The following is a 24,918-nucleotide window of genomic DNA, read 5'->3' as shown; positions in this document are numbered from 1 at the left end:
TCTCTACCTCTCTCTGTCTCTCAGTCTCTCTCCCTCTCTCACTCTCTATCGCTCTCCCTCTCTCTCCCCCTCTCTCGCTCTAATCACTGTGGATTTCAGCTGAAATACAATATGAATAGAAGGGGCTGATGTTGCTACCATTCCGGGCTTCGATTCAAAGCAGGCTACGTTCTCTTCGTGATCAAATGTAATCTCTGTTGACTGGGCGTTGAGGGGATCAATCCCTATGCGTCTTATGCTAGTCACAATTTCTCAAGCAAAACTATAATTTCAATGTTAATTAAGGAGGAAAATCCCATTATACATCATTGCCTGGATTCATAAATTCAGTGTCTGCCATGATATTCTATTTCCAAACCCCATGTTTCCAATGCCTCTTTTTACTGGCCAAACTGTGATCTGCCAGTAGGCTCACTCCAAACCATCAGCACGTGGTTTTAACGTACTATTTGATTCCTAATCGCAATATCCATAAATGGCAAGCACGTTAATAAAACCAGTTTAATGCTTTTCAAAAACTATAAGCCCACGTCCCATTACCAATAGCTTTTCTTATTGTACATGATGGAGAGACCTGAATCATTGAAGGCACACATTAATGTGATGCAATAACAGTAGGACTTGGACGAGAATCGTTGTTTTGACATGGACCGCCACCATTCATCAGTTCAGTGTGTAAAATTACCCATTGTCCCGGGTGGAGAAGGGAATCAGAACTGAAAGGCATTCTCCACAACATCGCTATGGAGGTGCAATTGGGGCCAAATAATTATAGCTGGTAATAATTCTGGAAGGGGAAAGCTAGTACCTGCCGTTCCAGAATCAAACAGGGTAGAATTACCTGCCACAGAACCCTGGCACCCAACCTGGTGCTGGACAACCGAAAACCAGAGCAGACGCCCCAGACTTTTCAATTATTACATTTCGCTAAACCACTGAGCACATAGTTTATATTACTACGTCTGTGAATTTTTATCTCCTCTTGAGTCACTTTTGAAGTTTGGCAGCAGCCCCGGTTCTAGATTGTTCTGATTGGGGGGGGGGGGCTTTTTATTTAGGGTTCAGTGGGTTTTGTCTCTTCATCTGTCTCTCCGTTTGTACTCAGCACATTGGATTTGAAACAAACCGATGAAGGTTATAGTGCGTACTGTTTCGAGGGTATTTAAGTCCGTATTGGTTGATCCATTGATCCATGAAGGAATTCCAGTCTTCATTTTATACGTAAAACATATGTCAGGGATTGTTTGGGAATAATGTTAGCAAAGTCACCATGCAAGTCCATGTAACACAATGGGTTTATATGCAACAGTACTGAGGTGATTTATTTAAGGTAAACAGGGCCATAATCAATCTTATGGAAAAGCAATTTATTAGGTTTATACAATGCATATAATGTAATGTTACAGATTTTCCTACTCAACCATTGAGCTATGAGTTCGCATGAAAGCGTGAGGAGTTTTTGCAAGGGTATACATGTTATAGTGCAGCACATGGGGCCACATGGGTGACATGGGGCGACATGGCTCAGCAGTAAGAGCAGTCGTCTCATTGGCTCAGGCAGTAAGAGCAGTCGTCTCATTGGCTCAGGCAGTAAGAGCAGTCGTCTGGCAGTCGGAGGGTTGCCGGTTAGATCCCCCGCCCGGGCTGTGTCGAAGTGTCCCTGAGCAAGACACCTAACCCCCAAATGCTCCTGACGAGCTGGTCAGCGCCTTGCATGGCAGCCAATCGCCGTCGATGTGTGAGTGTGTGTTCAAATGGGTGAATGAGAAGCATCAATTGTACAGCGCTTTGGATAAAGGTGCTATATAAATGCCAACCATTTACCGTGAATCAATGACATATAAAAACAATAATTTACATACATCTAAAAAACAATTGCAGTATATTTAGTGTATGTAAGACTCAAGGCATCATTATCTCATCATATTGCACAACATGTTGGACAGCTGCAGGTTTAGCTCGTAGCCAATGACTTCCATATATAAAATTTGCTACATGACCTTACTGTTACTTTCTGCCCTATTTGTAGTCAATGAACACAGAGCATCTAGGCCTGGGGCCAGCTGGTTTTAATAGTACTCACTATGGAAAATACACAATTGCTTGTGTACATATCTGAGAATGCTCTCTCCCCTCCACTAAATACAGTAGTTTCAATTTTTAGATTTAAAACTCGACACTTCTTTGTTTTACAGACAGCCAAAAATGACAGGGATGACACAAACCTGACATGAGATTCTTTGAGTTGTAGTCTCTTTTTTTAAACTACAAAAACGGGTGATTTTAAGTAGTTAATGTATCTATCAAAATTTTTTCCAAGTTGATGCTGCAGAACTGTGAAATAAATAGCGTATTTGATCCAGAGGACTACACTTTAAAGAGAACAGGTTTCCGAGACTGAACTGGGATGAAATTTAAAACTTCCCTTCCACCCACCCCACCCCCCTTTTGTTTAATTTGATTCCCTCACAATGTTTCCTATGCGGAGGCTAGCGCTGAAAGGCAATACGGGGCCTTTGTACTGACTGCGCTCCGGAGTCGGAAGGGGATGGGAAAGGCTGCCATTCTTCACATGGCAGTACCCCCTCTTTTGATAGATACAGATAAGTTGTTTCCTGATTGTTTCCCGTTGTTATCCGATAGATAAGACGCAAGTCGTTTCCATGACAAACGATAGCGTATTTACCCCGTGAGGGGGGGGGGGGGGGGGGGAGGGGTGATCGGTGGGGATAACGCGCGGCGCTCGGGGACAGAAGCCGCGTAGCGAGCCGGGTACGACGCTAACAATAACATCACCCGGGGAGCCGCGGGAACAAAGGCCACAGTGTGCTGCTCCGCGCTGCAGAGCCGCCGCGCTTCCTGTGGCTGTCAGGCCGAAGAATGGAAACCCAAGATGGATGTCACGCTGGTGTGATACGCCGCGGCAGTTCAGGTGCTTGTCCCTGTCGTGATACGCGGGGCTAAATGACAGGAAGGAAGTGATTTTTATCTACCGGGGCGCAGCCCTGGATGCGCCCAGGCCGCGGTCGTACGGGGCGTACAGGGAGACGGCTCTCATCGAGCCCTCCGGGGATCGCCGTTACCCAGGGCCTTTCCGTTAGCGTTATTGAGACACCGCAGGATTCGCTGCCGCGCAGTCAAAGATAATATTCAACTTTGACTACTTTTTCTGAGGGTCTGTTTTCTCTAGATACCCACTTTTGTGGTTTTAAGGCATCTAGCCTACCTTCCCCCCTAACTAGCTGTTTAGATTTCATCTGTCAAAACCAGGTAGCCAAACTACTTCATTCTGTATCATCACATTATAAAAAAACATAGCACGGCATGTTTCCCGGCAATCTTTGCTTATGAGAAAAGAGGACACATACGCTTTCAAATAAAGAAGCCAACCACAGACAACTTAATGAATAGTTTTTGCAATACATTTTCGCAAGTTTGACATGTTTAAAGGCTATTGACACTGGAGGATTTACTGCAGCGCAGCCAAAGCTATCATTAAACTGTGAGACAGCTGAAACGCAAACGCTGACAACAAAATTTCACCCTTCGCCTTCTTTAGGAGACTTGATACAAAAGACACGGCTGAACGCTTAAAGTTAAAGACAAAAATGTATTCCCTGAACCAGTAGCTCTTACTTTCGGCAGATGCTAATACAATATGACGGAAGGTCAGGTCTGCTGTGTTCACAGTAACTGATTTTTGCCGTTTTTAATTGATGCGTCTTGTTTGCTGGCCCAAATATTTGGGGCGAACAGAAAGCTGACGAGGGCCCTTTTCTGCCGCACCACTGTGGAGGCACCGTGGTGCGGGACAACCGGGCTTTGTGTCGGAGAGCTGGGCGACAGGGATGCGTGTGCACATTGCGCAGATTCCTCTTCGTCCATGGGAATCCGTGGCCCTGACCCGATAGCGCGCTAGCTTCTCAGAGGCCACAATGGCCGCATTGTGCGAGGCTTTCCATGCCAAATTGTCTTCAAACGAATCGTGTTTGGCAAAGTGAGTCCCATTAGTACAGTAGGATTAGCAGGAAGATGAGGCCCATCGCTGTTCTCTTCTTTTTCTGCAGCTGAAGGGTTAACGACAGAATAATTACCATCTGAAAAGCCGATAAGACCTCAACCTAGGAAGCCCTCTTTTGGAAAACATTCAAATGCTCGCTGAACAAAGGAATGCGTGCCATAATCTAATGCAGACACCTACCGGCAACCAGGACCATGTTTGGGTGGAGAATTGACTTATGTAGGTCTGATACAAGGTGGAGAAGGGGCAATGGCTATTCAGAACGGTGGCCCACCAGATCCTTTCATAGATTCTCAGACGCTGACATCTGAAATGCACCGAAATGCTTGTTCAGGGTGAAATCCAACTGCTTTGTTTACGACTGTAGAGGGTTTATCTTTCCCTGAGCTATCAAAGGGTAGCATTCAATACGATCACATCTGGACATGTTGGGTGGAAAAAGAGTCCTCTGCTTCATTTGTTTGAACTTCGACAGAAGTATTTTCATTGCATTCTTTACAAAAAAAAGTAGACAGGACTAATGTGTGAGTGGGAAAAGGCAGGTGCTTAATCGCTGAAATACAGTAGGTCAGGGGCGTAGTTAGGATTTCAGGTTTGGGGAGGCTAAACCCCCTAAGAGGAAAAGAGTTGAGATGTTATTTTTGTAGGGTTTTTTCTGGTGGGGGGAGGGTAATGTCAGTGATTGTTAGGAAATAACAAAGTCACTGTCTATGCTGGGTCTACAGACTTTCGGCTTTACATGCAACAGCACTGTACAGAGTCCTTACCATTAAACAAGGCAATAACTTAGTCTTATGGAGAAGCTGCTTATTAGGTTTATCCAACCTGTATAATTTACAGATTTTCTGGCTCGATCACTGGGCTAGGAGTTAGCAGCCACACTGATCCCCTTAAAAATGACTGAGTCTAAGTCAGTCACTGATTTGAAGGGCATCCTCACATTGTTAGTGCAGGTCACACAGAAGTTTTACCATGGCGAATTCGCAGATTGCCAACTGCTTAATGAAAATCCCATTATTTTGATAACCATTTCTGATGGTCCGTTTTCTCTAGTTACCCACTTTTGTGTTTTTAAGTAGCTGTTTAGATTTAACTACTTAATTCTGCATCATCACATTATAGAATAGTTTTTGCAATACATTTTACGTTTGACATGTTCAAAGGCTATTGTATTTATTTAAAAAGTGAGTAACCATGAAAGGTTTGTCGAATTGACAGTATATAATAGTCTACATGCTACCAAGTAAATATTTGGATATTGAATTCTTAATTTTCCCTAAAAAGGGCCTAGCTATGCCACTGCTGACAAACCTTTCCACCTTAGGCGCCAATGTTGGAATACTATACAGATTTGACTGCTGGCTCCATTTTATTTTGTGATAATATTACCTACTTTAAACTGCCTCCTTAATAAAGCACCACGGGCCAGAGTATTGACTTTGAGTGATTAGTCTCATGAAAGCATTATATAAATCAAAAGAGCTCAGCTAGTCTATAATTATCATTGGCAGAGATGGTGATATCTGATTAAAGACAAAAAACTACACATCCGTGTTCTTTTCTGTTTTATATATTTTAAATACTTCAAATTATACCCTTCTTCATGAATCATAACTGCATCCCAGTGCAATTACCTTATAGTACCTTCTAAAAACATGTTGGACGGCCATTTTTTCATCAGAGTGTGGCTGTTTACCCCTCTGAAAGCGAAGCTTAATAAAAGTCATGTTGACAGTCGTTGAGCGGGGCCCTGTGTTGTGCGCCGTGCGGGTGCGCACAGCGGAGCGAGGCAAGATGGCCGCCGCGCACGGTTAGCGCCGGGCTCACGGCAGGCCTCAGATCTCCAGCCAAGCGTGGCATATAGAGCCGTCTAATGCAGCGCCTGGCAGCAGCCAGACTCCCCTGGCAGACAGGTGATAAATGGCTGCGCGTTAATGATACTTAATGCCTCCCAAAATCCCTGCAGTAGCATCAAAGATGGTAAAGAGCTCTGTGATAATGCTCCTCTATGGAGGGGATTACAGGGCAGAGAAAGGGGTTTGGACGGGACGCAGAGGACGGGGATGAAGCGGTGATCACAGCGACACTTAGCGCCAACAAAGGGGCAGGACGTGTAGGAATGCACTCTCGGGGAAAGGGGCGAGCCTCTCCGAATAGACCCATTAATCTGGCATAGACGACTTTCATTTCCTGGACCACGTTTCCACGGTAGATGAAATGGCCTGAATCGTTCGCAATTCGCAGTCAATATAACATTAGATGCCGCACGCTGACGTGAGGTATGGTTCAGTACTTCGGTCCAACGTCCTCTAGAGCAATGGAAGGAACAGATACGTTCATCACTAGGCCGAGGGGAATCGGTCTGTTACAAAGCCATATGCGGCACAGACGTATTCTTCAAGAGTGGAAGAAATCTGGAATTTTTACAAGGATGGACGGTTGCCAATAAGTGCTCCTTGCAGGTCAGTAATAGAAGTTCTAAACCGGGATTCAAACAGCAGGAAATGTGTTTTGTGTATCATTCTAAAACATAAATCCAGATGCCAAGGACGCTGACAGCACAGTCGATGTTGTTTACAAGGCCTGTCAACTAAACACAAAATACGTACTCCATGATAGAAATACCGTCCACCTGGCATCAGTTTGGATTTCGGGTATCTAATATCTTGAGTTCCGTAATGCATCTGTTCGTCCTTATACTACTCCTGATCTTGCCACAGCCTAGTAATATCCCCTCCGCAGCGAATGGTGAAGTGAACATATACAGAGACAGGAACTCACCCTTCTTTAGGTGACGTACTCGATTTAAAGCAGTCACTTGGGTACAGAGGGAGAATATGCTTTTGAATTCATTTAACAAATAAAGCTTCTGCCAACAGGTTGTATCTAAAGGAAATCTCCCTGTCTTGGAGACAGAAAGATTACATGCAGCCTTGTATGTAATTTATGCTCCAGTAAGCCTTCAGTATAGTTATGGGAGCCCTGAAGACTGTTTTTGCATCAACAAAGCAAGATTATTAGTGTCGAGTTCACGTACTGACTGGCATCTTTAATCCGTGCTTAATTTTCTTGGCCCGATTAAACGTTTGGAAGAGGCAAAATGTATGAATACCTCATAGTAAATTACTCAATGCAGGGGTATAATTCGGTACAGGAAGTAAAAGATTAAAGGTAAAACTTTCATAAATTTCCTGTCAAGTTCAAGTGAGCTGCCAACTTCTGAGTTGTCATTGGGAATCTTTCACGTTCGGTGACAGTAACTTGAACATTTTCCAGGTGGAGGTCTGTCATTGCGTCAAGTGTATGTGTGCACAGCTGTCTACAGCTCCCACATAAGTCAAGAGATTATGTGCCATATTGCTAATGGCTGCTCAGTGTTCAGTGGGGCACAAAATCCTGCCTAAGTGTGTCAAAGAGAGCAGGGCCTCCAGCCTCCTTGCCTGCTCTGCTTCCTACTTCCTCCTCTCCTATCCAAGTGTGTGACCCCTGACCTCTGCCCCCAGTCCCCACTATGGCTCCTTTGTCCCTGGGCTTATTGAGGCTGGCTGGAGGGACAATGGCTACGGCTGGGTGTGTGGAGGGGGTTGGGGCATGAGGTCCAGGGCCAGGGCGAAAACGCTGGGCTCGTGTCAGCCCGCGCAACCTCCAAACTCAGCTAGTGGGCGGCTCATTCACCCTGGAGTATGAAAGGCAGACAGCGTTGACTTCTGTGTGGGATGAACGCCACAGCTGTCTCCGGAAAGATGTGCATTCCTCCATTGCTGGGACGTCTTGTTCCTTTCTCGGCTGAGCGTGTGTGCCTGACGCATCTAACTGTTCATGTTAACATTCCCTGTTCGGATGCGTGCTACACTCAAAACTCGTACTGTTCGGTAACCCGCGGCAGCAAAAATGCCTGGGTCCAGACTCAGTTACAGCTATGTTTGAAGGTTTGCTGCAGCTTAACATATCAAAAAAGAGGGCAGGTCTTTTTCTGAGATCATTTTTTGCCAAAATGAATGAAAGTGATTAAAGTTAGGAAAGGTAGTACAAATCTGGATCAAGGCTAAAATTGAGATTTGTAGGTACAAAACATTTAAGCGATCTTACGCACACAACCTCACCAGCATGGACGGAAAGTCAATTGTCCAAAGTGAAAGTATTTTCCCATACAGCGTCCACACACTAAACACTTAATTTGCTCGCCCCAGACATTCAGCCTGCCTCCCTTTCTTTTGGAAACCCATTATACGAGAAGCACAATGAGAGGAGGATATCGAAGGACAACAAAATGCCGACTGTTCAGTCTTTCACTGTTTTTCCTGTCTTTCCTGGGAGGTTTTCCTCAGGTGAAAGAGAGTCCTGTCCTCATTGTATGCCAGAGAAAAGGGGGCCGCTCCGGGCTACAAAGGAGGAATATCAAGCTCAGGAAGTTTGACAGTACGTAAAAGAAAAACATGTCTTTTAAACGGGGAGGGGAGAAAGATCATTGTTTCCTCCTTCCTGTGTCATTGTGCACCCGATGCAAGCTGAATGCTAAACCAGACAGCCTTTCAGCAGCAGCAGAACAGCAAACAGTCCTTTTTTTTTCTTTCTTCTCCTTTTTAAACTTAAAGGGTACCTGCACCCAAAACGAGCATGTGCCTCGAGCATGTATCATAAAAATGACTTTTCCCATTCCCGTAAGCTAAGTATGTCATGCGTAAAGACATTTATTTTATTTTATCGGACTACGCCGGTCCTGTAACACTTCAGTGAGCAGACATATTGCCGAATACTCGACGAAGGTGTGACACCGAGTCGTTGCGAGCCAGGAGCCGATGCGTGTGCGATTGTGCTGGAGGTCCTATATTGTCATCATCAATCATCTGAATCGTCGTTTTCTCCACCTGAGCATACTAAATGGGGATAATCCGTCTTCAGTGGTTCACACAAATAACCAGTTGAAGTTTCTGAATAATTTTTGCCACTGGCAAATTATCCACATGATTATCCACATGATTTGGCGTATTTACGCCACTGTGTTTATATTATATCGTATTCGGTAATATCTCTGCTCACTGAAGTGCTACAGGGCCGATGTAGTCCGATAAAATGAAATAAATATTTCATTATGCGTGACTTATTTGGCTTACGAGAATACGTGTCTTTACAGAACATCATTAACTCTTCCCCGATTGATACCCCATCCTGAAATATCTGTAGAATGAGGAGAGCTCAAGTATTTCTTTCTTCAATCATTTATTTCAATATTAAACAAATGAAGACAACTGAAGAGGATACATTTTGTTTTTTAAATACCACATGTAACATCTCCAATGGTCCATCTGTTTAAGTGCCAGTGCTTTACAAGCAAAGGGGTGTTTTATGTCCCCCTTCGCCTGTAGATTTGCTCATTTCCTCTGCAAAAGACGTCGCTCACTGATGTGCCTCTTACTGAAAACCGACTGGCATGGCTGTTTAGATTTAAGAGTGAAAAACAACAAACTCTAGCTACTGAGATGGGAACATGGGGTGATGCTTATCTTTCAGCGAAGTCCTGTTTGAGGTTAAACCACAATACTCTACAAAAGAACACACTAAAAAATTGGGGCGTGACATTTCTCATAGTGCTTTTCTATAACCCATTTACCCCTTCAGGAACTTGGAATAATCAGGACTGTCCATAGGTATGCATAAGGTAATAGGGGATACTTGCAATGAGCCCAAATATAAACCGGGGTGATTGAGAGCCATAGAAAAGAAGAGCTGGAGAAAAACCCTCAACGATAAGCTCTTAAGAATCTTTCTGGTCGACTGCGGGACTGTTGGGACGGGACATGGCGGCGGTTTGTGATCTCAGGGCCCTGAAATGAGTCCAGCTCTTCGGAGGTGAGAGCAGCACCTGAGGGGGACCAGTTTGTCCTGTGTGCTTTTCGGAGGTGGCTCAGGATCCACAACCTCGTGTAATGTTTATCCAAACATGTCAGGTTTAAAGGTGTGGACGGTGACGGAGGGGGGCTGGGGCTCTCTCCAGCCCGCTGGGTTTGGGAGCACGGTCGGCTGAACAGGCCCCCTGATCCGGGCAGATGACCGCTGGTCGGGGGAGAGAGAGCCTGTGGCACAGGGAGAGGCTGTTGGGAAATGATGCAGACTGATTTCTTTTTGTGTGAACATCTTTTTATTTAGTTTCGAACAGGACAAACAAAATGCCCTGCTGTAAAATCCAGCTATGCCAGCTTTTTGCTCTTTCGCTTTTCGAATTGAGCTGGTCGAGCTGGTCATTAGCTGGTCTTGCTGGGCATGAGCTGGTCAAGCAGCTAGTGCTGGTAGCTTACCTGAGCGGTTTCAAAACATTTCAAGCTGGGAGCTGGTCTGAACTGATCAACCAGCTAAACCATGTCAAGCTGGGAGTTGGTCTGAACTGGTCAACCAGCTAAAACATGTCAAGCTGGGAGCTGGTCTGAACTGGTCAACCAGCTAAACCATGTCAAGCTGGGGGAGCTGGTCTGAACTGGTCAACCAGCTACCAGCTGTTTCAAAACCTAGCTTGAGCAGTTTTTTTCAGCAAGGTGGGTTTGAGTTGGAGTTCTATGAGTGGTTCTGAGCAGTCCAGTGTCGGATGTATGCTGGCTGCTTAGTCTTGGCCCTTCCTCTCAAACTGAACAGCAACAATTCCAGCATTTGCGCTGACATGCTTTGGGTCATAAAATGACAGGAACAAGCGCATCTTAATAACATATCAATAACATCTTAATAACAAATCAAACACATCTTAATAACATATCAAATGGTGCCCTGAACAACTTTTTGGCTTGAGAATTACACGTCTGCATTGTGATTTATGTCCTTTTATACACGTGTAATACAATTGAAATGTACTCTTGTAAGCAGGGAAGCAGAGAACATTTAACTACAGCAGGTTTAGTTTCATAAAAGTATCATACAGTATCATAAAGCAAAAGCATTGGCACAGTGACATGGTTTTTGTTGTTTTGCTGAACATTTGAGAACGCTGGATTTAAAATAAAGCAATTAATATGATGCAATAAGGGCTGTAATTGCTTAAAGCTGACAGTCTGCACTTTGACGTCATGTTAGATTTCAAATGTGGGGTCAAAACAACAAAAACTGTCACTGCCTCAATAGCCTTGCAATTAACTATCTATTCCAAGCCATTTAATGTTGTAGCCATGGCTAGTGGAGTCAGCTAGCTGAATTTGTTTTTTTGTGACTAGCGAGCCACAGAAGGGGTAGCTAGGTTGTATAGTGCCGTTCTGATATCACAGCTTTGCTTCATATCCTACAGCCCCAACAGAAAAAAATGTTTTTGAATGTATATTTCTTGACATAATCCCCCAAAAAATTTTTTTACAAGCATACTGAAGGTATACGTGATAGTAATGCACTCTCTGGCTGTGATTCCAGCACCTATTTTCCACACCCGTCCAATCCTTTGTGTGAGTCACAGGCGCATACAGCCATTCTTCTGGTTCTCCGAGGTGGTCCTACCCACTTTGATTGCTACAGCACTTTGAAGAACACGCTCTCCGTGTCTCCTGACCCCCTGGGAGCGTACCCACCGCAGAGAACAGGAAGTGTGGTGACAGAAGCGTCAAAGCTCAGATTGTGCTCTTGTGGCATTTCGTCTTTGAACTTTGACCTCCCCCTCCCTGACTACATAATGTGGGATGTTCGAAATGTTCCAATAAGTCGTTTTTTATGAGTGTCAGCAGAAACAACTACAAAGTGTGCAGTTGGAGTCTGATTGGCCAGTGCTGAATACCCATTCATTTTTCGATTAATATTTAAAATTCAGAATGATGTGGAAGGCTGGGAAATAGATGTAATGGGAAATAGCAATAAGAAATTTCTGTTTACTTTGTTTCACACACACCATTTAGTCTGCATTGCGGAGAATGATGAATTGCACAAAACCAAATCCAATGCTCATTCAATCAAAAAACATTTGAGTTCCGCACCACAGAAACGAAACAAGTTTCTCACAACAGGGCCCTAATCTCACCAGCTTCACTGTCTTTGTTTCCCTGTCTTGCTCGCCTTTTTGTGCGATTCCTGTATTGTCAAAATCCTTATGCCATCACAAAACAAACACCTTTCCGTGAGGGCCAAGTTTCTTGTTACATAAAATGTCGTGTAGGTCTCAACTAAATCAGCATTTGAGTCACCCGTTTGTTGCCATAGTCAGTTACACATACACATAACCACAAGGCAAATTCAAGTCATACTTCCAATATTTTTTACCCTATAGCAGTAGCATCACTGGAAGGACTTGCACATAAATGCAGTCATTTCTCAAAGTTCAATTTCCATCCCAACCCCCTTGGGATTCTTTGATATTGATTACATTTTCCTTTGATTTCTTTATGTGTAATGCACTTGTCTTTCTCCAAAGCAATGAATACCTCCCTAATGCATGTAAAGAACCCTCTAGAAGTTCTAACATCAGATAAGTGCATAGGGCATTGTTTGCTTCATTAGATGTGTAAATGGGCTTGCTTTTTAAGCTCAATAACGTAAATGGGAAGTGTGTGGCTATGTAAGATCAGGCACTGGTCTGCTCTGAATCTGACCGAATTAGGGCTATTTTTGTGTTTACCATTGTTTGCTAATTTAAATGACAGCGTACTGCCTGCAACAGTCTGCTTATGGTTAAACATTTTTAAAAAAAGGTCTGAAATTGGGAAAACAGAGCAAAAGATTTTTGTGGAATGCTGTTCCCACGTTTCTCAAACCGTTTAAAGGCCATTAAATTTGCAGCAGGCGTTTTCGTGATATGGCCTGAAATCGACCACCGTATTGCTCAATGACATTTAACCAAGACCATAGAATGCATTTGCTTCAATATTATCTGAGTCTTTTAAGAATGGACAAAATCCCAAAGTATGTACCCCTCTTCAGGCCAGTACTTCACGCTGTGTGCTTTCCGTGATGTTTTCAGCGATTTCAAAGCCTTTCAGCATTTAGTGTTTTCAGCGATTTCGCGTGACTATGAGTGGGACATCTTGTGCAATGTCGCATGTGATTGGGCTTCTCTCATTCAATAGCACCAATACATAGAATTGAACCTTATCATGCTTTCTAGATTTATGCTTTTTCTATCGAAGGCTTGACACTTGGTAAAGTAAATATCTTTATTTACCCAGTAAATGTTTCCAATTGTTCAGTAAAGCAAATTAAACCATAGATGGAACCTGAAACTAATAGCACACAATTAGAATTGAAATCGCAGTTCTCGGCCCTCGAGGATCGTGATATATGATCCCTGCCCTTTCTCTATGCTAATTGGCAACCACCCGCACCTGTACTAATTTGGAAAATGCCTACACCAACTGCCCTCCCATACTCTACTGTCATTTTATCTTGCTGCTCGGTGTAGGTGTGTTGCAGTTGGGTTTTGGGGGTTTTCTGAATGCCGTTTTATGTTGGTTTAGTGGACTTTGTTTCTGTCGGGTTTGTTGTGTTTTTGTGGTTTGTAGGCAGGTTGGGAACAATTCCGGTCGACCTTCCCATTGCGAGGAGGCCAATATTTATTTAGCTCGTTATGTTACTTTTTTTTTTTTTCCAAGACAATCAAAAAAGTTTGAAGTTTGAAGTGATTCAAATTTTTTGGAATTGCTTATGTGGCATTGCTGCTATCACCTGCTTAATTTAAGTTGCCTGTTTTTGAGACGAAAACATTCTAACTTTAAGGCTTAAATTAATCCTGTGATCTCCGTGACCTACTCAATTATCATATGCATATACACGTTATGCTGTTGAACACATTCTTATGTTTGCTCCCCTAACACAAGTTGTATGACAAACACAGACAAAACCATTGTAGTTTTCTTGTATGCGCAGTCCATTGTAAACATCAAATGCCAGTTTGAAAATTGTTTGTTTGTTTCAGAGCCGTAGTATTCACAGTCTGGCCAGCACTAATTGTTGAGATAATCACCCAGGCAAAAAGAAACCCTGGGCTGGATTTTGATTCAATGGCCGCACTTTACGATCCCTGGCATGGGGGAAGGGCAAAAGATACATACTCAGGAAACTTCAGGAGGATGGGAAGAAAAAATATATTTGGCAGAGGATAGCAATAGAAATTATCAGTCAAGTTTCAGACAAAGGTAAAAACAGGGTGCACAGTGTACCACCTTGCCTTGTACCTGAGTTCCACAGGAGCACAGGTGTTTGAGTGTTCTCCCTGTCTTCCATCTTTTGCTCTGTATGATAACCGTCTCGCTAATGGTTTCTGACACAAGCCTTGCACGTGTTCTCCACCCAATTCCAGTCCCAGGCCCCCAGAGGCAAGGAGACATTTTTTTCTCTCTGCTGTCTTTGGGGAGGTTTGGGGGGGGGGGGGTTCTCCTCCTCCAGCCTCCTCCAGCTTTCATGATGAAACGGCAGCAGGAGATGAAAGCATACCTTTGCCAGGAATCATCGGAAGGACGAGGCCCTTGACATCCACTTCAAAGATTTTGGTATAATGCAGCCGCATCTCTGCCTCGACTTGAACGGAGGAGTCTGGTCACGTTACCGCCCTGGATTTCTTCAGTGTGGATCTTCACTTTTTGCCTGGGCACCCCTTTTAGCTTTATTCACACAGCGCTGTCCGTAACTATTTGGACAGCGACACATTTTTTACATTTTAGTCATTTGGCAGACGCTTTTAATCCAAAGTGACTTACAAGTGCTTAGGTTCCTCCAAATCCTTAACTAGTAAAATACGCAGGAAGAGTTGTTCTAAACAAAAAGACAGTCATCTTAAGTGCAATTTCTTTCACCATTTCTCCGCTCCGGCCAGTCGCTACACTGACGACATTAACGGAATTGCTGAACTGATTTCAGCTGGAAAGTTTGATGTTTTTTCTTTTTGAACAACCGTGAATAAACGGAGGGTACTCCCTTTTGGCATTTTGAAGAGTAAGATGCAAAACGAGTTGAAAAGTGAAATGACTTTTTTGGAATTGTATGTCTGTGGGCTGAAACAGTGTCAACAACAGAAAGCAATTTCTCCTGCATCCTGCAGAGAAAAGAATGACAGTGTTTTTTTGTTTTTCTTGAAGCACATCAAAATAGGGTCATTTGCAGCTGGATGCACACAGAACAGGGCCCAGAGCAGAGAAACACGAGGTGCCCGGTGTGCAAAAGCTGTGTGAAAAAATGATTATAAAGAAGGCACACCCAGCTGGGTGTTTCACCCACAGAATTGCACTGTTTTACCCAACAAAAAATTTCTTAAATTTCATGGTTAGTCAAAGGACATATCTTGAGTGAATAGTATTCTAGTATTCTAGTATCCTAGTATTCTACATAGCCATAGGTTCCTCAGATGTGCAGGTTACTTTAATTGCTAAGTTACCTTTTTGTGAACAATTTCTTGTTGTAAAACAAACATGACAATACAAAACAAAAGGAACAACACAACTGGAAATTCAGCTCAACATACACTCAGTGAGCACGTTATTAGGGATTTATTAGACTTTTTTTTTTAGACTTATTAAGTCTTCTGCTGCTGCAGCCTATCCACAGGTTTGATGCTATGTGTGTGTGATGCTCTTCTGCATACCACTATTGTAATATGTGGTTATTAGCATTACTGTCACCTTCTTGTCAGCTTTGACCACTCTGGCCCTTCTCCTCTGACCTCTCTCATTAACAAGGTGTTTTTGCCTGCAGAACTGCTGCTCACTGGATGTTTTTTTTCACACCTGCAAACTCTGTTGTGTGTGATCTGCAGTTTCTGATATACTCAAACCCTGTCTGGCATCAACAACCATTCCACGGTCAAAGTCACTTTGAAGCACATTTGAACCCCAATCTGACATTTGCTCTGAAAAACAGCTGAACCTCTTGACCAGGTCTGCATGCTTTTATGCATTTAGTTGCTGCCACATGATTGGCTGATTAAATATTTGCATTAACAAGCTGGTGTACAGGTCTACCTAAAAGTGCTCAGTGAGAGTTACATTCATACATACACAAATGCACGCAAAATCATAACCTACACAAACACAAAACAAAATCTAAATCATTACAACAGCAGCTCTTTATTCCTAAGTAACCTGAAGTCATTTGATGTCTACATCACCAGTTGAAAATCGCAACAAAACATTTAATGCACCTAGAGCAGACCAGTGAACAGGTACAAAAAAACAAATTAACTTAAAGGTTTCAAAACAGTGTTGTGTGTTCTGAAAGCTGGTTGACCAGTTCAGCCCAGCTCCCACTTCCACATGGTTTAGCTACTTGACCAGTTCAGACCAGCTCCCAGCTTCACATGGTTTAACCAGCTCATTCTATGTTTTGGAACAGCTTGTAGCTGGTTGACCAGCTCATATCCTACTAGACCAGTTTGGCCATGCTGGTTGACTAGCTCATACCCAGCTAGACCAGCTTGACCAGCTCAATTGTAATGCTGATGAAGCTGACATAGCTGCATTTTAGCGTAAGGACGGCTATTGATAAAAGAAGGTTAGAGCCAATTCTACTTCATTGGAATTTTAAACCTTAAAAAGTGTGTTTAGCCTGTACTTCACCCTCATACCTAAGGACACCATTGATTTTTTAATATATCGTCACTCATGGTTGTGCAGTTGTAATCCACAGATGATGTCAGTCTCCTCTAGTGCAGTTGAACAGATATGCACGTTATTTGGCAGGTCCCAAATACTTCAATTGTGAGTCACAGAAAACACAGGATATATGGAAGGACACGTCCAAGAGGACGTCATGGTCACTCTGAGATAATCCATCAAAAACAGTTATGACACACATGCAACCAAACAGAACTGGTTGCGGGGTGATGCCTTCATTTGAACACAAAATCACAACAGCTGTTGTGGATTATGAGCGTTTCATTAGCACATGTAAATGATCTCAACTTCCATGCTATCGGACAGTTGCTGCTATTATTTTCCAAAACATTGTAGAGGAACCAGAAAAGGAGAGCCTCAAACCATTAACAGGTGAGGTATGATTCACGCTTGATACTGTCTACAGAGGAGACCAGTCTGTTTCCATTTGACAGTTGTCACTACTGGAGACTTTGAAATACGAAAATTCAAAGTGTAAAACACGGATACCACAGAACTTGGGCCATTGAGTTTGAACTGTCAATGGACCATTCCACATCTACCGTCTACGTATAGAACCTTCCAGTTTCCAGATGCCATTCTTGCTGCACTGTGACTCACTACTGAGGCCTGTGTGGAGAGGCATGGAGCTCCACACAGTGCTGATGAGCTCCAGGGTTATGCAGTGTTCGCGTGGACCATTGTAGAAGGTAGACGGCAAACCGGATGTCATTATCCTCCTGCGTCCTCAAACAAGGAAATACAATGTTTTCACTTAGAATTTTTCCTGGGTCTCAGGCAAGTGGACGAGAGCTCAATAGTAAATGGACAGCAAAGAACTCCGCTTCGGCAGATGACGCTTGCCATTGAACTTTAAAATGTATTTCAGTTTTTGCCCTTATATTTAAAGCAATTCCAAACCAGAAGTGACACAACACAACAAAACAATGGACATAGAAAACATATCACCATAGTTATGTTGATTTCATTTGCTGCCGTGCCATCCTTCTCTTTTTTTCCGGCATGGTCTACCATGATCAACGTGAATGCCGCAGTTGGGAGAAGACAGGGAGATGGAGACAGTCCAGTCCAGATGCAAGTGTGTTTCAGATGAAGTACTCTGGACAGCTGAACATCGGCTGGGAAATCTCACGTCATAGTATTGACACGCACAGGTTCTCAAAGCTGTTCAAGCTTTTCTTAGCAAGAAACTGAACCACAGGGTTGGCTACGCATGAGATATGACCTTACAAAACCAGTATATCATACCAGACATCAACTGTGCATTATTCAGATTCTGTGTGAAGCCAAGAAGGACGTTGTCCTTCAGGCAACAAATAATTATAATGGCCATGTCCGTCTTGCTTAATTTAATTATTTGAAGTCTGCGTCCTCTAAGCTCCTTGCCGCCATGACAGGACAATCCAGGTCAGATTCCGGCATCTTTTCAGCATATAGTTTTCCACAGCCCTACCACTGCTAATTAGCATTCAGCTCTTCTTGTCTTCATGTCAAAACTGGCTGACAAAACAAATAAACAGCCACACGTCAGTCAGAGTCATAGCTCACACAGTGAATATTTTCCAAGAGTTTCCGTTTACATTTTCATGCCTGGTGGTCCTATTTTATGAACAATTACCCTCTTGTCTGGAAAATGACTTAGTAAATGCAAACAAAGATAAATGCAATAATTTAGCATTTAAATTTTGTTCATGAGCGACAATGACCTTAAAATTTCCAACAACCTTGACAATGAATCAAAGCACACTCTTTAGACAATTTAATGTTTTCCTTTTGTAAGGGACTGGTGAATTATTCTGATGTTTAACCTCTTTAAATATTTTTACAGTCGTCACAGCCATTCTTTAAGCAAATTAGTGTTCCAAGATAATTTGTACCTCTTAATCTTGAGAACATTATATGTTCTAATAATTTAATTAACCTTAAATTAATTACCCAAATTTAAAGCAAACACAAAAGTAAATAGCCATATTTTAAAACAAAGCCTACCCCCTTGTCATACACAGCCCAGAAGCAGAAATACTCTACCTGACCTCACAAAAAAACAAGTTCTTGACAGTTTGTTCATGATTAAACTGCCTGTTCATGGTCTAGATTGATATTTGCAGTTGTCTGTTTTGCCTTGCATCTTCAAACAATGAATGGACATAATGTTTGATGAATGAATGCTTTCAACCAGAGTGGCCTCATGTTGATGTCTTTCCATCAGACTTTCATACCAATATCACCAAAATAATGGTGGGATAACCTAACATTTCTATGCACATCCTGGGATGTTTCGTGCTTACAGTAACTTGGGTGCCACACCTGTATTGAGGCACCTGCTTTCAATATGCTTTGTATCCCTCATTTACTTAATGTTTTACTTTGCAAATGAGAGTTTTGATCAGTAATTTATACTCAAGGAAAGAAGTTGCATCTCCTTACATACTTTTTGAATAGTTTCATCAAGGAAGATTATGCATGTCATTTATTTTATATCATTGACCAATGTTTTATTCTAATGGTGACTAGATGCGATAATTTGCCAAGGGTGTATAATTTGATGTATATTAGAGTAGACAGGTACAGTGAGCTCCATAATATTTGGGACAAAGTACATACACACATTTGTGAGTGAGTATTTATCTGTCAGGTCTGTATTGGAGCCATCTTCAGCACTTTCTACTTCAGGGGCTTGTTTCCTTTTCCTTGTTTTTCCTTTTCTCTTCAGCATTAAGTACGTAATTTAATGCATGTACAATTGAATTTAGATCAGGTGAATGACCTGGTCAGTCAAGAATATTCAATATTATTGGCTTTAAAAAACTCTTTTGCTTTAGCAGTATGTTTGGGATCATTGTCTTGCTGTAGGAGGAAGTGCCATCCAATGAGTTTGGAGGCATTTGCTTGAACTTAAGCTTCTGCATTAATTCTACTGCTGCTATCTGCAGCTCCATCATTAATGAAAACAAGTGAGACCAAACAATAACACACTACCACTGTGTTTCATAGATGGGGGAGTTCCTTTTGGTCTCCACACTTTCCTCTTGCCATCACTCTGACACAACCTTGGTTTGAAGTCAATCTCATCTGACCACAAGACCTTTTTCCAGAATGCTGCAGGCTCTTTTAGGTACTTCTTAGCAAGCTGTAATCTGCTCATCCTGTTCGTATAGCTAACAAGCGGTCTGCATCTTGTAGTTTGGTGCATACAAATAAATGTGTGATATTAAGAGAAAAAATATCACGCAGTGATAAAAAGACACACAAAAAACCCCTATCAATAAAGAAATGTTTTTATATGACATACAGATACACTTTGAAAGTCACACATTTAAAGCCTTAACTAGCTTTATCCATTGCAACAATCTGCAGCCTATCATCACAGCACAGTGTGATCAAACTTGAAATCAACCACAGGAATGGCTGGTATGACGTATTGTATGGGCAAAGCATCAGCACAGAGTCATAATACAGGGAGGACAGTGCACGAGATGTACACTGCGATACACACAAACCAGGCGCAGAGAAATCCAGCCCCAACGTTCAGCATCCCTCGAAAGCGTGGCATGCAAAAGTGCATTGGAGAGAACGGACGGCTAAATTATGAGGGAGTTCCAAAAACCATCTGGAACTAGAGCCTGACCCACTCCCACCCAACACACCCACACACACACACACACACACACACACATACACACACACACACGTCAACATGTGCGACCAGGAGGGAATTAAAGCTGCCGTACAAATGATTCAGTGCGGAAAATGTTCTGTTCCTTCATCTCTGATGGATGGTAAGAAAATACAGGTGTAGAGTGTCTTTGATATCAGAAACCTCATGTTTCATTGAAAAAGCAGTCTTGCATTTTCAGTAACCTGACTTGCGTTATGTAGCTGAGGGCTTGTCAGGAGGCATGATGTAGCAATGGGACTGGCACTTACCAAATGCTTTAATGTGCTGGGAGACAGGGTTGGTGAGGGAGGTGTCACAGGCCTGGGACCTTATTGGGAGTGACTACCAATCATCAAAGAGACAGAATTAAGGCTCTCCTCAGCCTCTCTCCAACTTGTCAGTTTCACCCTCCTATCTGTATTGTGTCTTGTGCAGTGGTCTCCAACCCTGGTCTAGGAGTGCTGGTTTTTGTTTTCACCTTACAATCAGCACCCTCTTGAGAGCCAGGTGTATAATCAACTGCTCTAATTGTTTCATTAAGTGCAGAGGAACAACAAGGACCAGCAGACCCTGTAGCTCAGCAAGACTAGGGTTGGAGACCACTCGGCTAGTGTGAATTAACACATGGGCGTGGGGGAGGGGCGAGGTTACACAATAATAAAAGGCAAATGCCATAATGGGATACACAATTTCTCAGTGATGGGCTTCAACTGACTTCCAAAGCCTGTGATTCCAGGTTGAAATGTAAGAATTTCCACACTAATGATAGATACTTACTGTGTAAACATAATGTATATTGTTCAGCATAATTTCAGTTTTTCTGTTTGAAAACCATGGAAAAAATGCATGTATACTGGAGAGATGTGTTCTCTTGCAGGGTGCAGATGTTTTTTTAGCCATACACTCTTACCAAGTGGTATACCATATGTTAATGAGTAGGTTTGGGGAAAGTCGAAGAGCTTCGTACTTCCAGAAGTTTCCCTGAGGACTGCCTGGTAAAGCGCTGTGTGAGACTATCTTGCTATCTGTCTCCTCACAGCACTTCAGAATGTTTGCAAATGTTGGGAGACAAGCCCTGTACTCCATCAGAGACTGTGTTCTTTCATGGTTGTCAACTAAAGCTCCGTTTTTCTCCCTTTTTGACAGGGATCTCAGCATGAACAACATCAGCGAGTTGCAGCCCAACGCATTCCATAATCTTCACTTCTTGGGAGAATTGTGAGTACTCAGTTTCTCAAGTTGATTTCTGTCAGTTGAACAAATTGTCATGGGTGGAAATTCAAGATAAATTTCACAGCAATATTAGGACATACAGTATGTTTCTACCAGCTACATATTTATGCACTCTTTCCCCACCTGAAAAAATGAAAGTGAAATACATCGACTTTTGAGATGACGACAATATACAGCATATCGCAACAGCAGAATTGTGTGATGTTGTCCCTTGGAATACAGCTTCAGCTGCACTGTGGGCCTTGAGGAGGTTTTTCTTTGTGTAGCTGTCTGTTCTGCGGTACGCTTGTGCGGCAACGTCAGTGCGTGACGTTGTGTGGCCTGCGTCTCATCACTGTCTTATCGTGACCCCGTGAATTACAAGGTTCTACCTGCGTTCTGAGTGGTTTTACGATATTGAGCTTCATAGGTACCAAAGTGAATGGGCTCCAGGCAGATTGTGGCCATTCTCCTCTGACGTCTCTCATTAACAAAGCGTTTCTGTCTGCAGAACTGCTGCTCACTGTTTTTTTTTGTTTTGTTGTTTTCACTGTTTTTTCCAAACTCTAGAGGCCAGAGTGCGTGAAAATCCCAGGAGATCAGTAGTTTCTGAGATACTCAAACCACCACCTGCCACCAACAATCATTCCACAAGTCACTTAGATCACAATTTTTACCCATTATGATGGTTGCAGTGAACATTAACTGAAGCTCCTGACCCGTATCTACATGATTGCACTGCTGCCACACGATTGGCTGATGAGATTATTGCCTGAATAAGTCGGTGTAATGAAGTTAAAATATTCCTAATAAAGTGCTCGGTGAGTGTATATCGCCATATGATAACTCACTTTTGCATAAAAATGTCAGTTAGAACCTTATAATTCCGAGGTGTCATTACAGTATCGCTACATGCTTCGTGCAGGCAGGTAGGCGAGGGCAGGAGCGAGACGGAGAGCCAATCAGAGCTGGCGTTGGCGAGAGCGGCTCTGGAGAGACTCAGTCCCAGTGGTGATGCGTCTTCAGAACAGCGCTATTTTCACCAGGGCGGCAGAGGAAGGGCCAGCGCCCCTCTGGCATATCGAGTAAACCCAAGAATAAAGAGCGGCCAAAGAATCGTCCAGGACGATTGTGCACCATTGCGCGCCGCTTTTGTACAATAGAAAGCGGGAAGCTTTGTCTCCATTGTACCGATAAGAAAAGTGCTCGCACACACCCAACTCTTAAACAACCGGCACTCTCCGTTGCTGTTGATTCTCTTCCTGTTTTTTTAAAACGGACAAAACAAAACAAAGCCTCGATGCTGGACCCGATGGCGCTGACTGCATCATGTCCCACGGAAAACTTATTTAACCTTTAGCAGGTTCAGTACTGCGCTGATGTAAATGTAAGATCATGCAGCTGAGCACCTGAATGGAAAAAAAGTTTGTAATATACACTACAGTATAAGCCCAGGCTGGGGTAAAGCACAGAATAGCAGTAGTTTTTGGTGCAGTGTCAAGCACAAAAAAAAGGTAAGGGAAAGAGCTGCGGTGGGCGGGCGGAGACTTACAGTAAAGAAAAAAAGAAACTGAAGGTGATCAAACGCGTTACTGCTGACCCTGACACTTTTAATAGCTGAGCGAGGGTGTGAAATGAAACAGCCACTTTGCCAGAGCCGGGCCACACAACATGTTGATTTCCCCATTTGTCTGAGGACGCTGTACAGTAGGTATTTTTGTGCGTGTGTGTGCGTGTGTGTGCGTGCGTGTGTGTGTGTGTGTGTGTGTGTGTGTGTGTGTGCGTGTATGTGCGTGTGTGTGTGTGTGTGTGTGTGCGTGTGTGTGTGTGTGTGTGCGTGTGTGTGTGTGCGTGTGTGTGTGTGTGTGCGTGTGTGTGTGCGTGTGTGTGTGTTCCAGTAAAAAGAGTGCTCCAACCGCCTGCCTGTGGGTTCCCCAAAGGGGTAATTTGCTCAGGTGAGAACGGGGCTTAACTCAGCTGAACAGGGGGAGGGGGGGGGGTACGTGGGGTATCAAGTGCTAAATTGAAAGCACCTGGTAGGTCCTCCATGTTGACTGAGAGATACCGCGGAGCAGATGAGAGAGGATGAGTAATTTAAACGGTCTGCGGACTGAAAGATCCTGGCACTGTCACAGACGACTGTGAATCCAGCACGCTTATGGGCCACGGAGGGTCAGGGCAGCTGGGAAACGCAATATTCCCAGGTCATCTCAGGGTATACTTATCCTACCTTAGTCTACCCTGTCGGTTTGCCTGACAGGCCAAACTGCAGGGTCTTTCATTTAAATCAAAACAACTTCCCTCCCAGAGTTCTCCACTCCTGTCAGCACCACCACAGCTCCGTGTTCAACACAGAAAAATAATAGTTTACTATTTACATAAGAATGTATGGATAATTTAACCGTATTGGAAAAAAACTCCCATAGAGCGCTACGCTCCAAAGCCAGAAATGAAACCTCGGAATACATTAAATATACACATTTCTGGTGAGATCGCGAAACATCCAAATCCAACTGCAGTCGCAGTTCCAGTTGCGTGACTGAGATTGTACCTAAAGCAATAACTAGGGAATATAAACATATTTTCTATTGAGTACATACAAATTACTACAGGGATGAAGTTATTATTTTTTATTATTATTTTTGCTCAGTATGGCCAGGTACTGCAGCCAGTACATGCCCAGTGTGATAGGCAGCCCAGTCGCCTGGACCATATGTACCTCTGCGCACTTTACAGAACCACGATTATGAACCCTCCTCTTATGTTTGGTGTCAATTTGACCCCATTCAGTGCAGTTATCAGCTTGATGCTCTTATGATTTTTTTTTCCATTTCGGTGGGATTAAACAGTAAACTTGCAATAAACATAATGCTTTGTTTTCAGAAGTCCTGTACCAACTTGCATGCATTGTATGGGTTTATTTTGACCATCTAAAATGTCAGAAAATATACAAACATTTTTATTTGTATCTTTGTGGATGATTTTGGTGGCACTTTCCCATACAGCCAAACTAAAATGAAATGTTTCGCACAGATTTCTTATTTATGGATAAAAGGCTAGTCATTTGGGAGACAATAAGAAGGTGACAGACAAAACCTTTTCTTTTGCAATAATTTAGCATTTATTTATACTGTTAGGGTCAATTTGTCTCCAAACATAAAAGCGGTCATAAAGTCTTAACATAATAGGAGGGTTAAATCATCCAGAACTATGCATTTTATCAGGAAATTGTCTCTTATCAGGAAATTAACATGGAGATCCCTTAAAACCAAGGAAACAAAGCAGTGAATAAACTATGAATTTTTCATTGCCATTCAGCTCGACTTGTGTCCAAATGCAAACAGCAGAGCTCTAATGGCAGCTTTGCTCTCCGTCCATCCATCCATCATCCTAACCCGCTTATCCTGAACAGGGTCCATCCATCCATCATTCTAACCCGCTTATCCTGAACAGGGTCCATCCATCCA

General features: G+C 43.0%; 1 protein-coding gene across 4 annotated transcripts in view; it reads left to right on the top strand.

Annotated features, from left to right (window-relative positions):
* LOC133139386 (leucine-rich repeat-containing G-protein coupled receptor 6) overlaps positions 1–24,918 on the top strand; it is a 98,403-nt gene that overhangs the window by 18,616 nt on the left and 54,869 nt on the right. For all 4 annotated transcript variants that reach the window (XM_061258894.1, XM_061258893.1, XM_061258892.1 and 1 more), the window contains exon 2: positions 21,386–21,457. In XM_061258894.1, the coding sequence (XP_061114878.1) occupies positions 21,386–21,457 (72 nt within the window). The remainder of the gene's footprint in view (positions 1–21,385; positions 21,458–24,918) is intronic.

This window comes from Conger conger, chromosome 10 (assembly GCF_963514075.1).
Source record: "Conger conger chromosome 10, fConCon1.1, whole genome shotgun sequence".
Lineage (NCBI taxonomy): Eukaryota > Metazoa > Chordata > Actinopteri > Anguilliformes > Congridae > Conger > Conger conger.
Note: the sequence above shows the minus strand (reverse complement) of the source record. Positions and strands in the feature narration are given on the sequence as shown.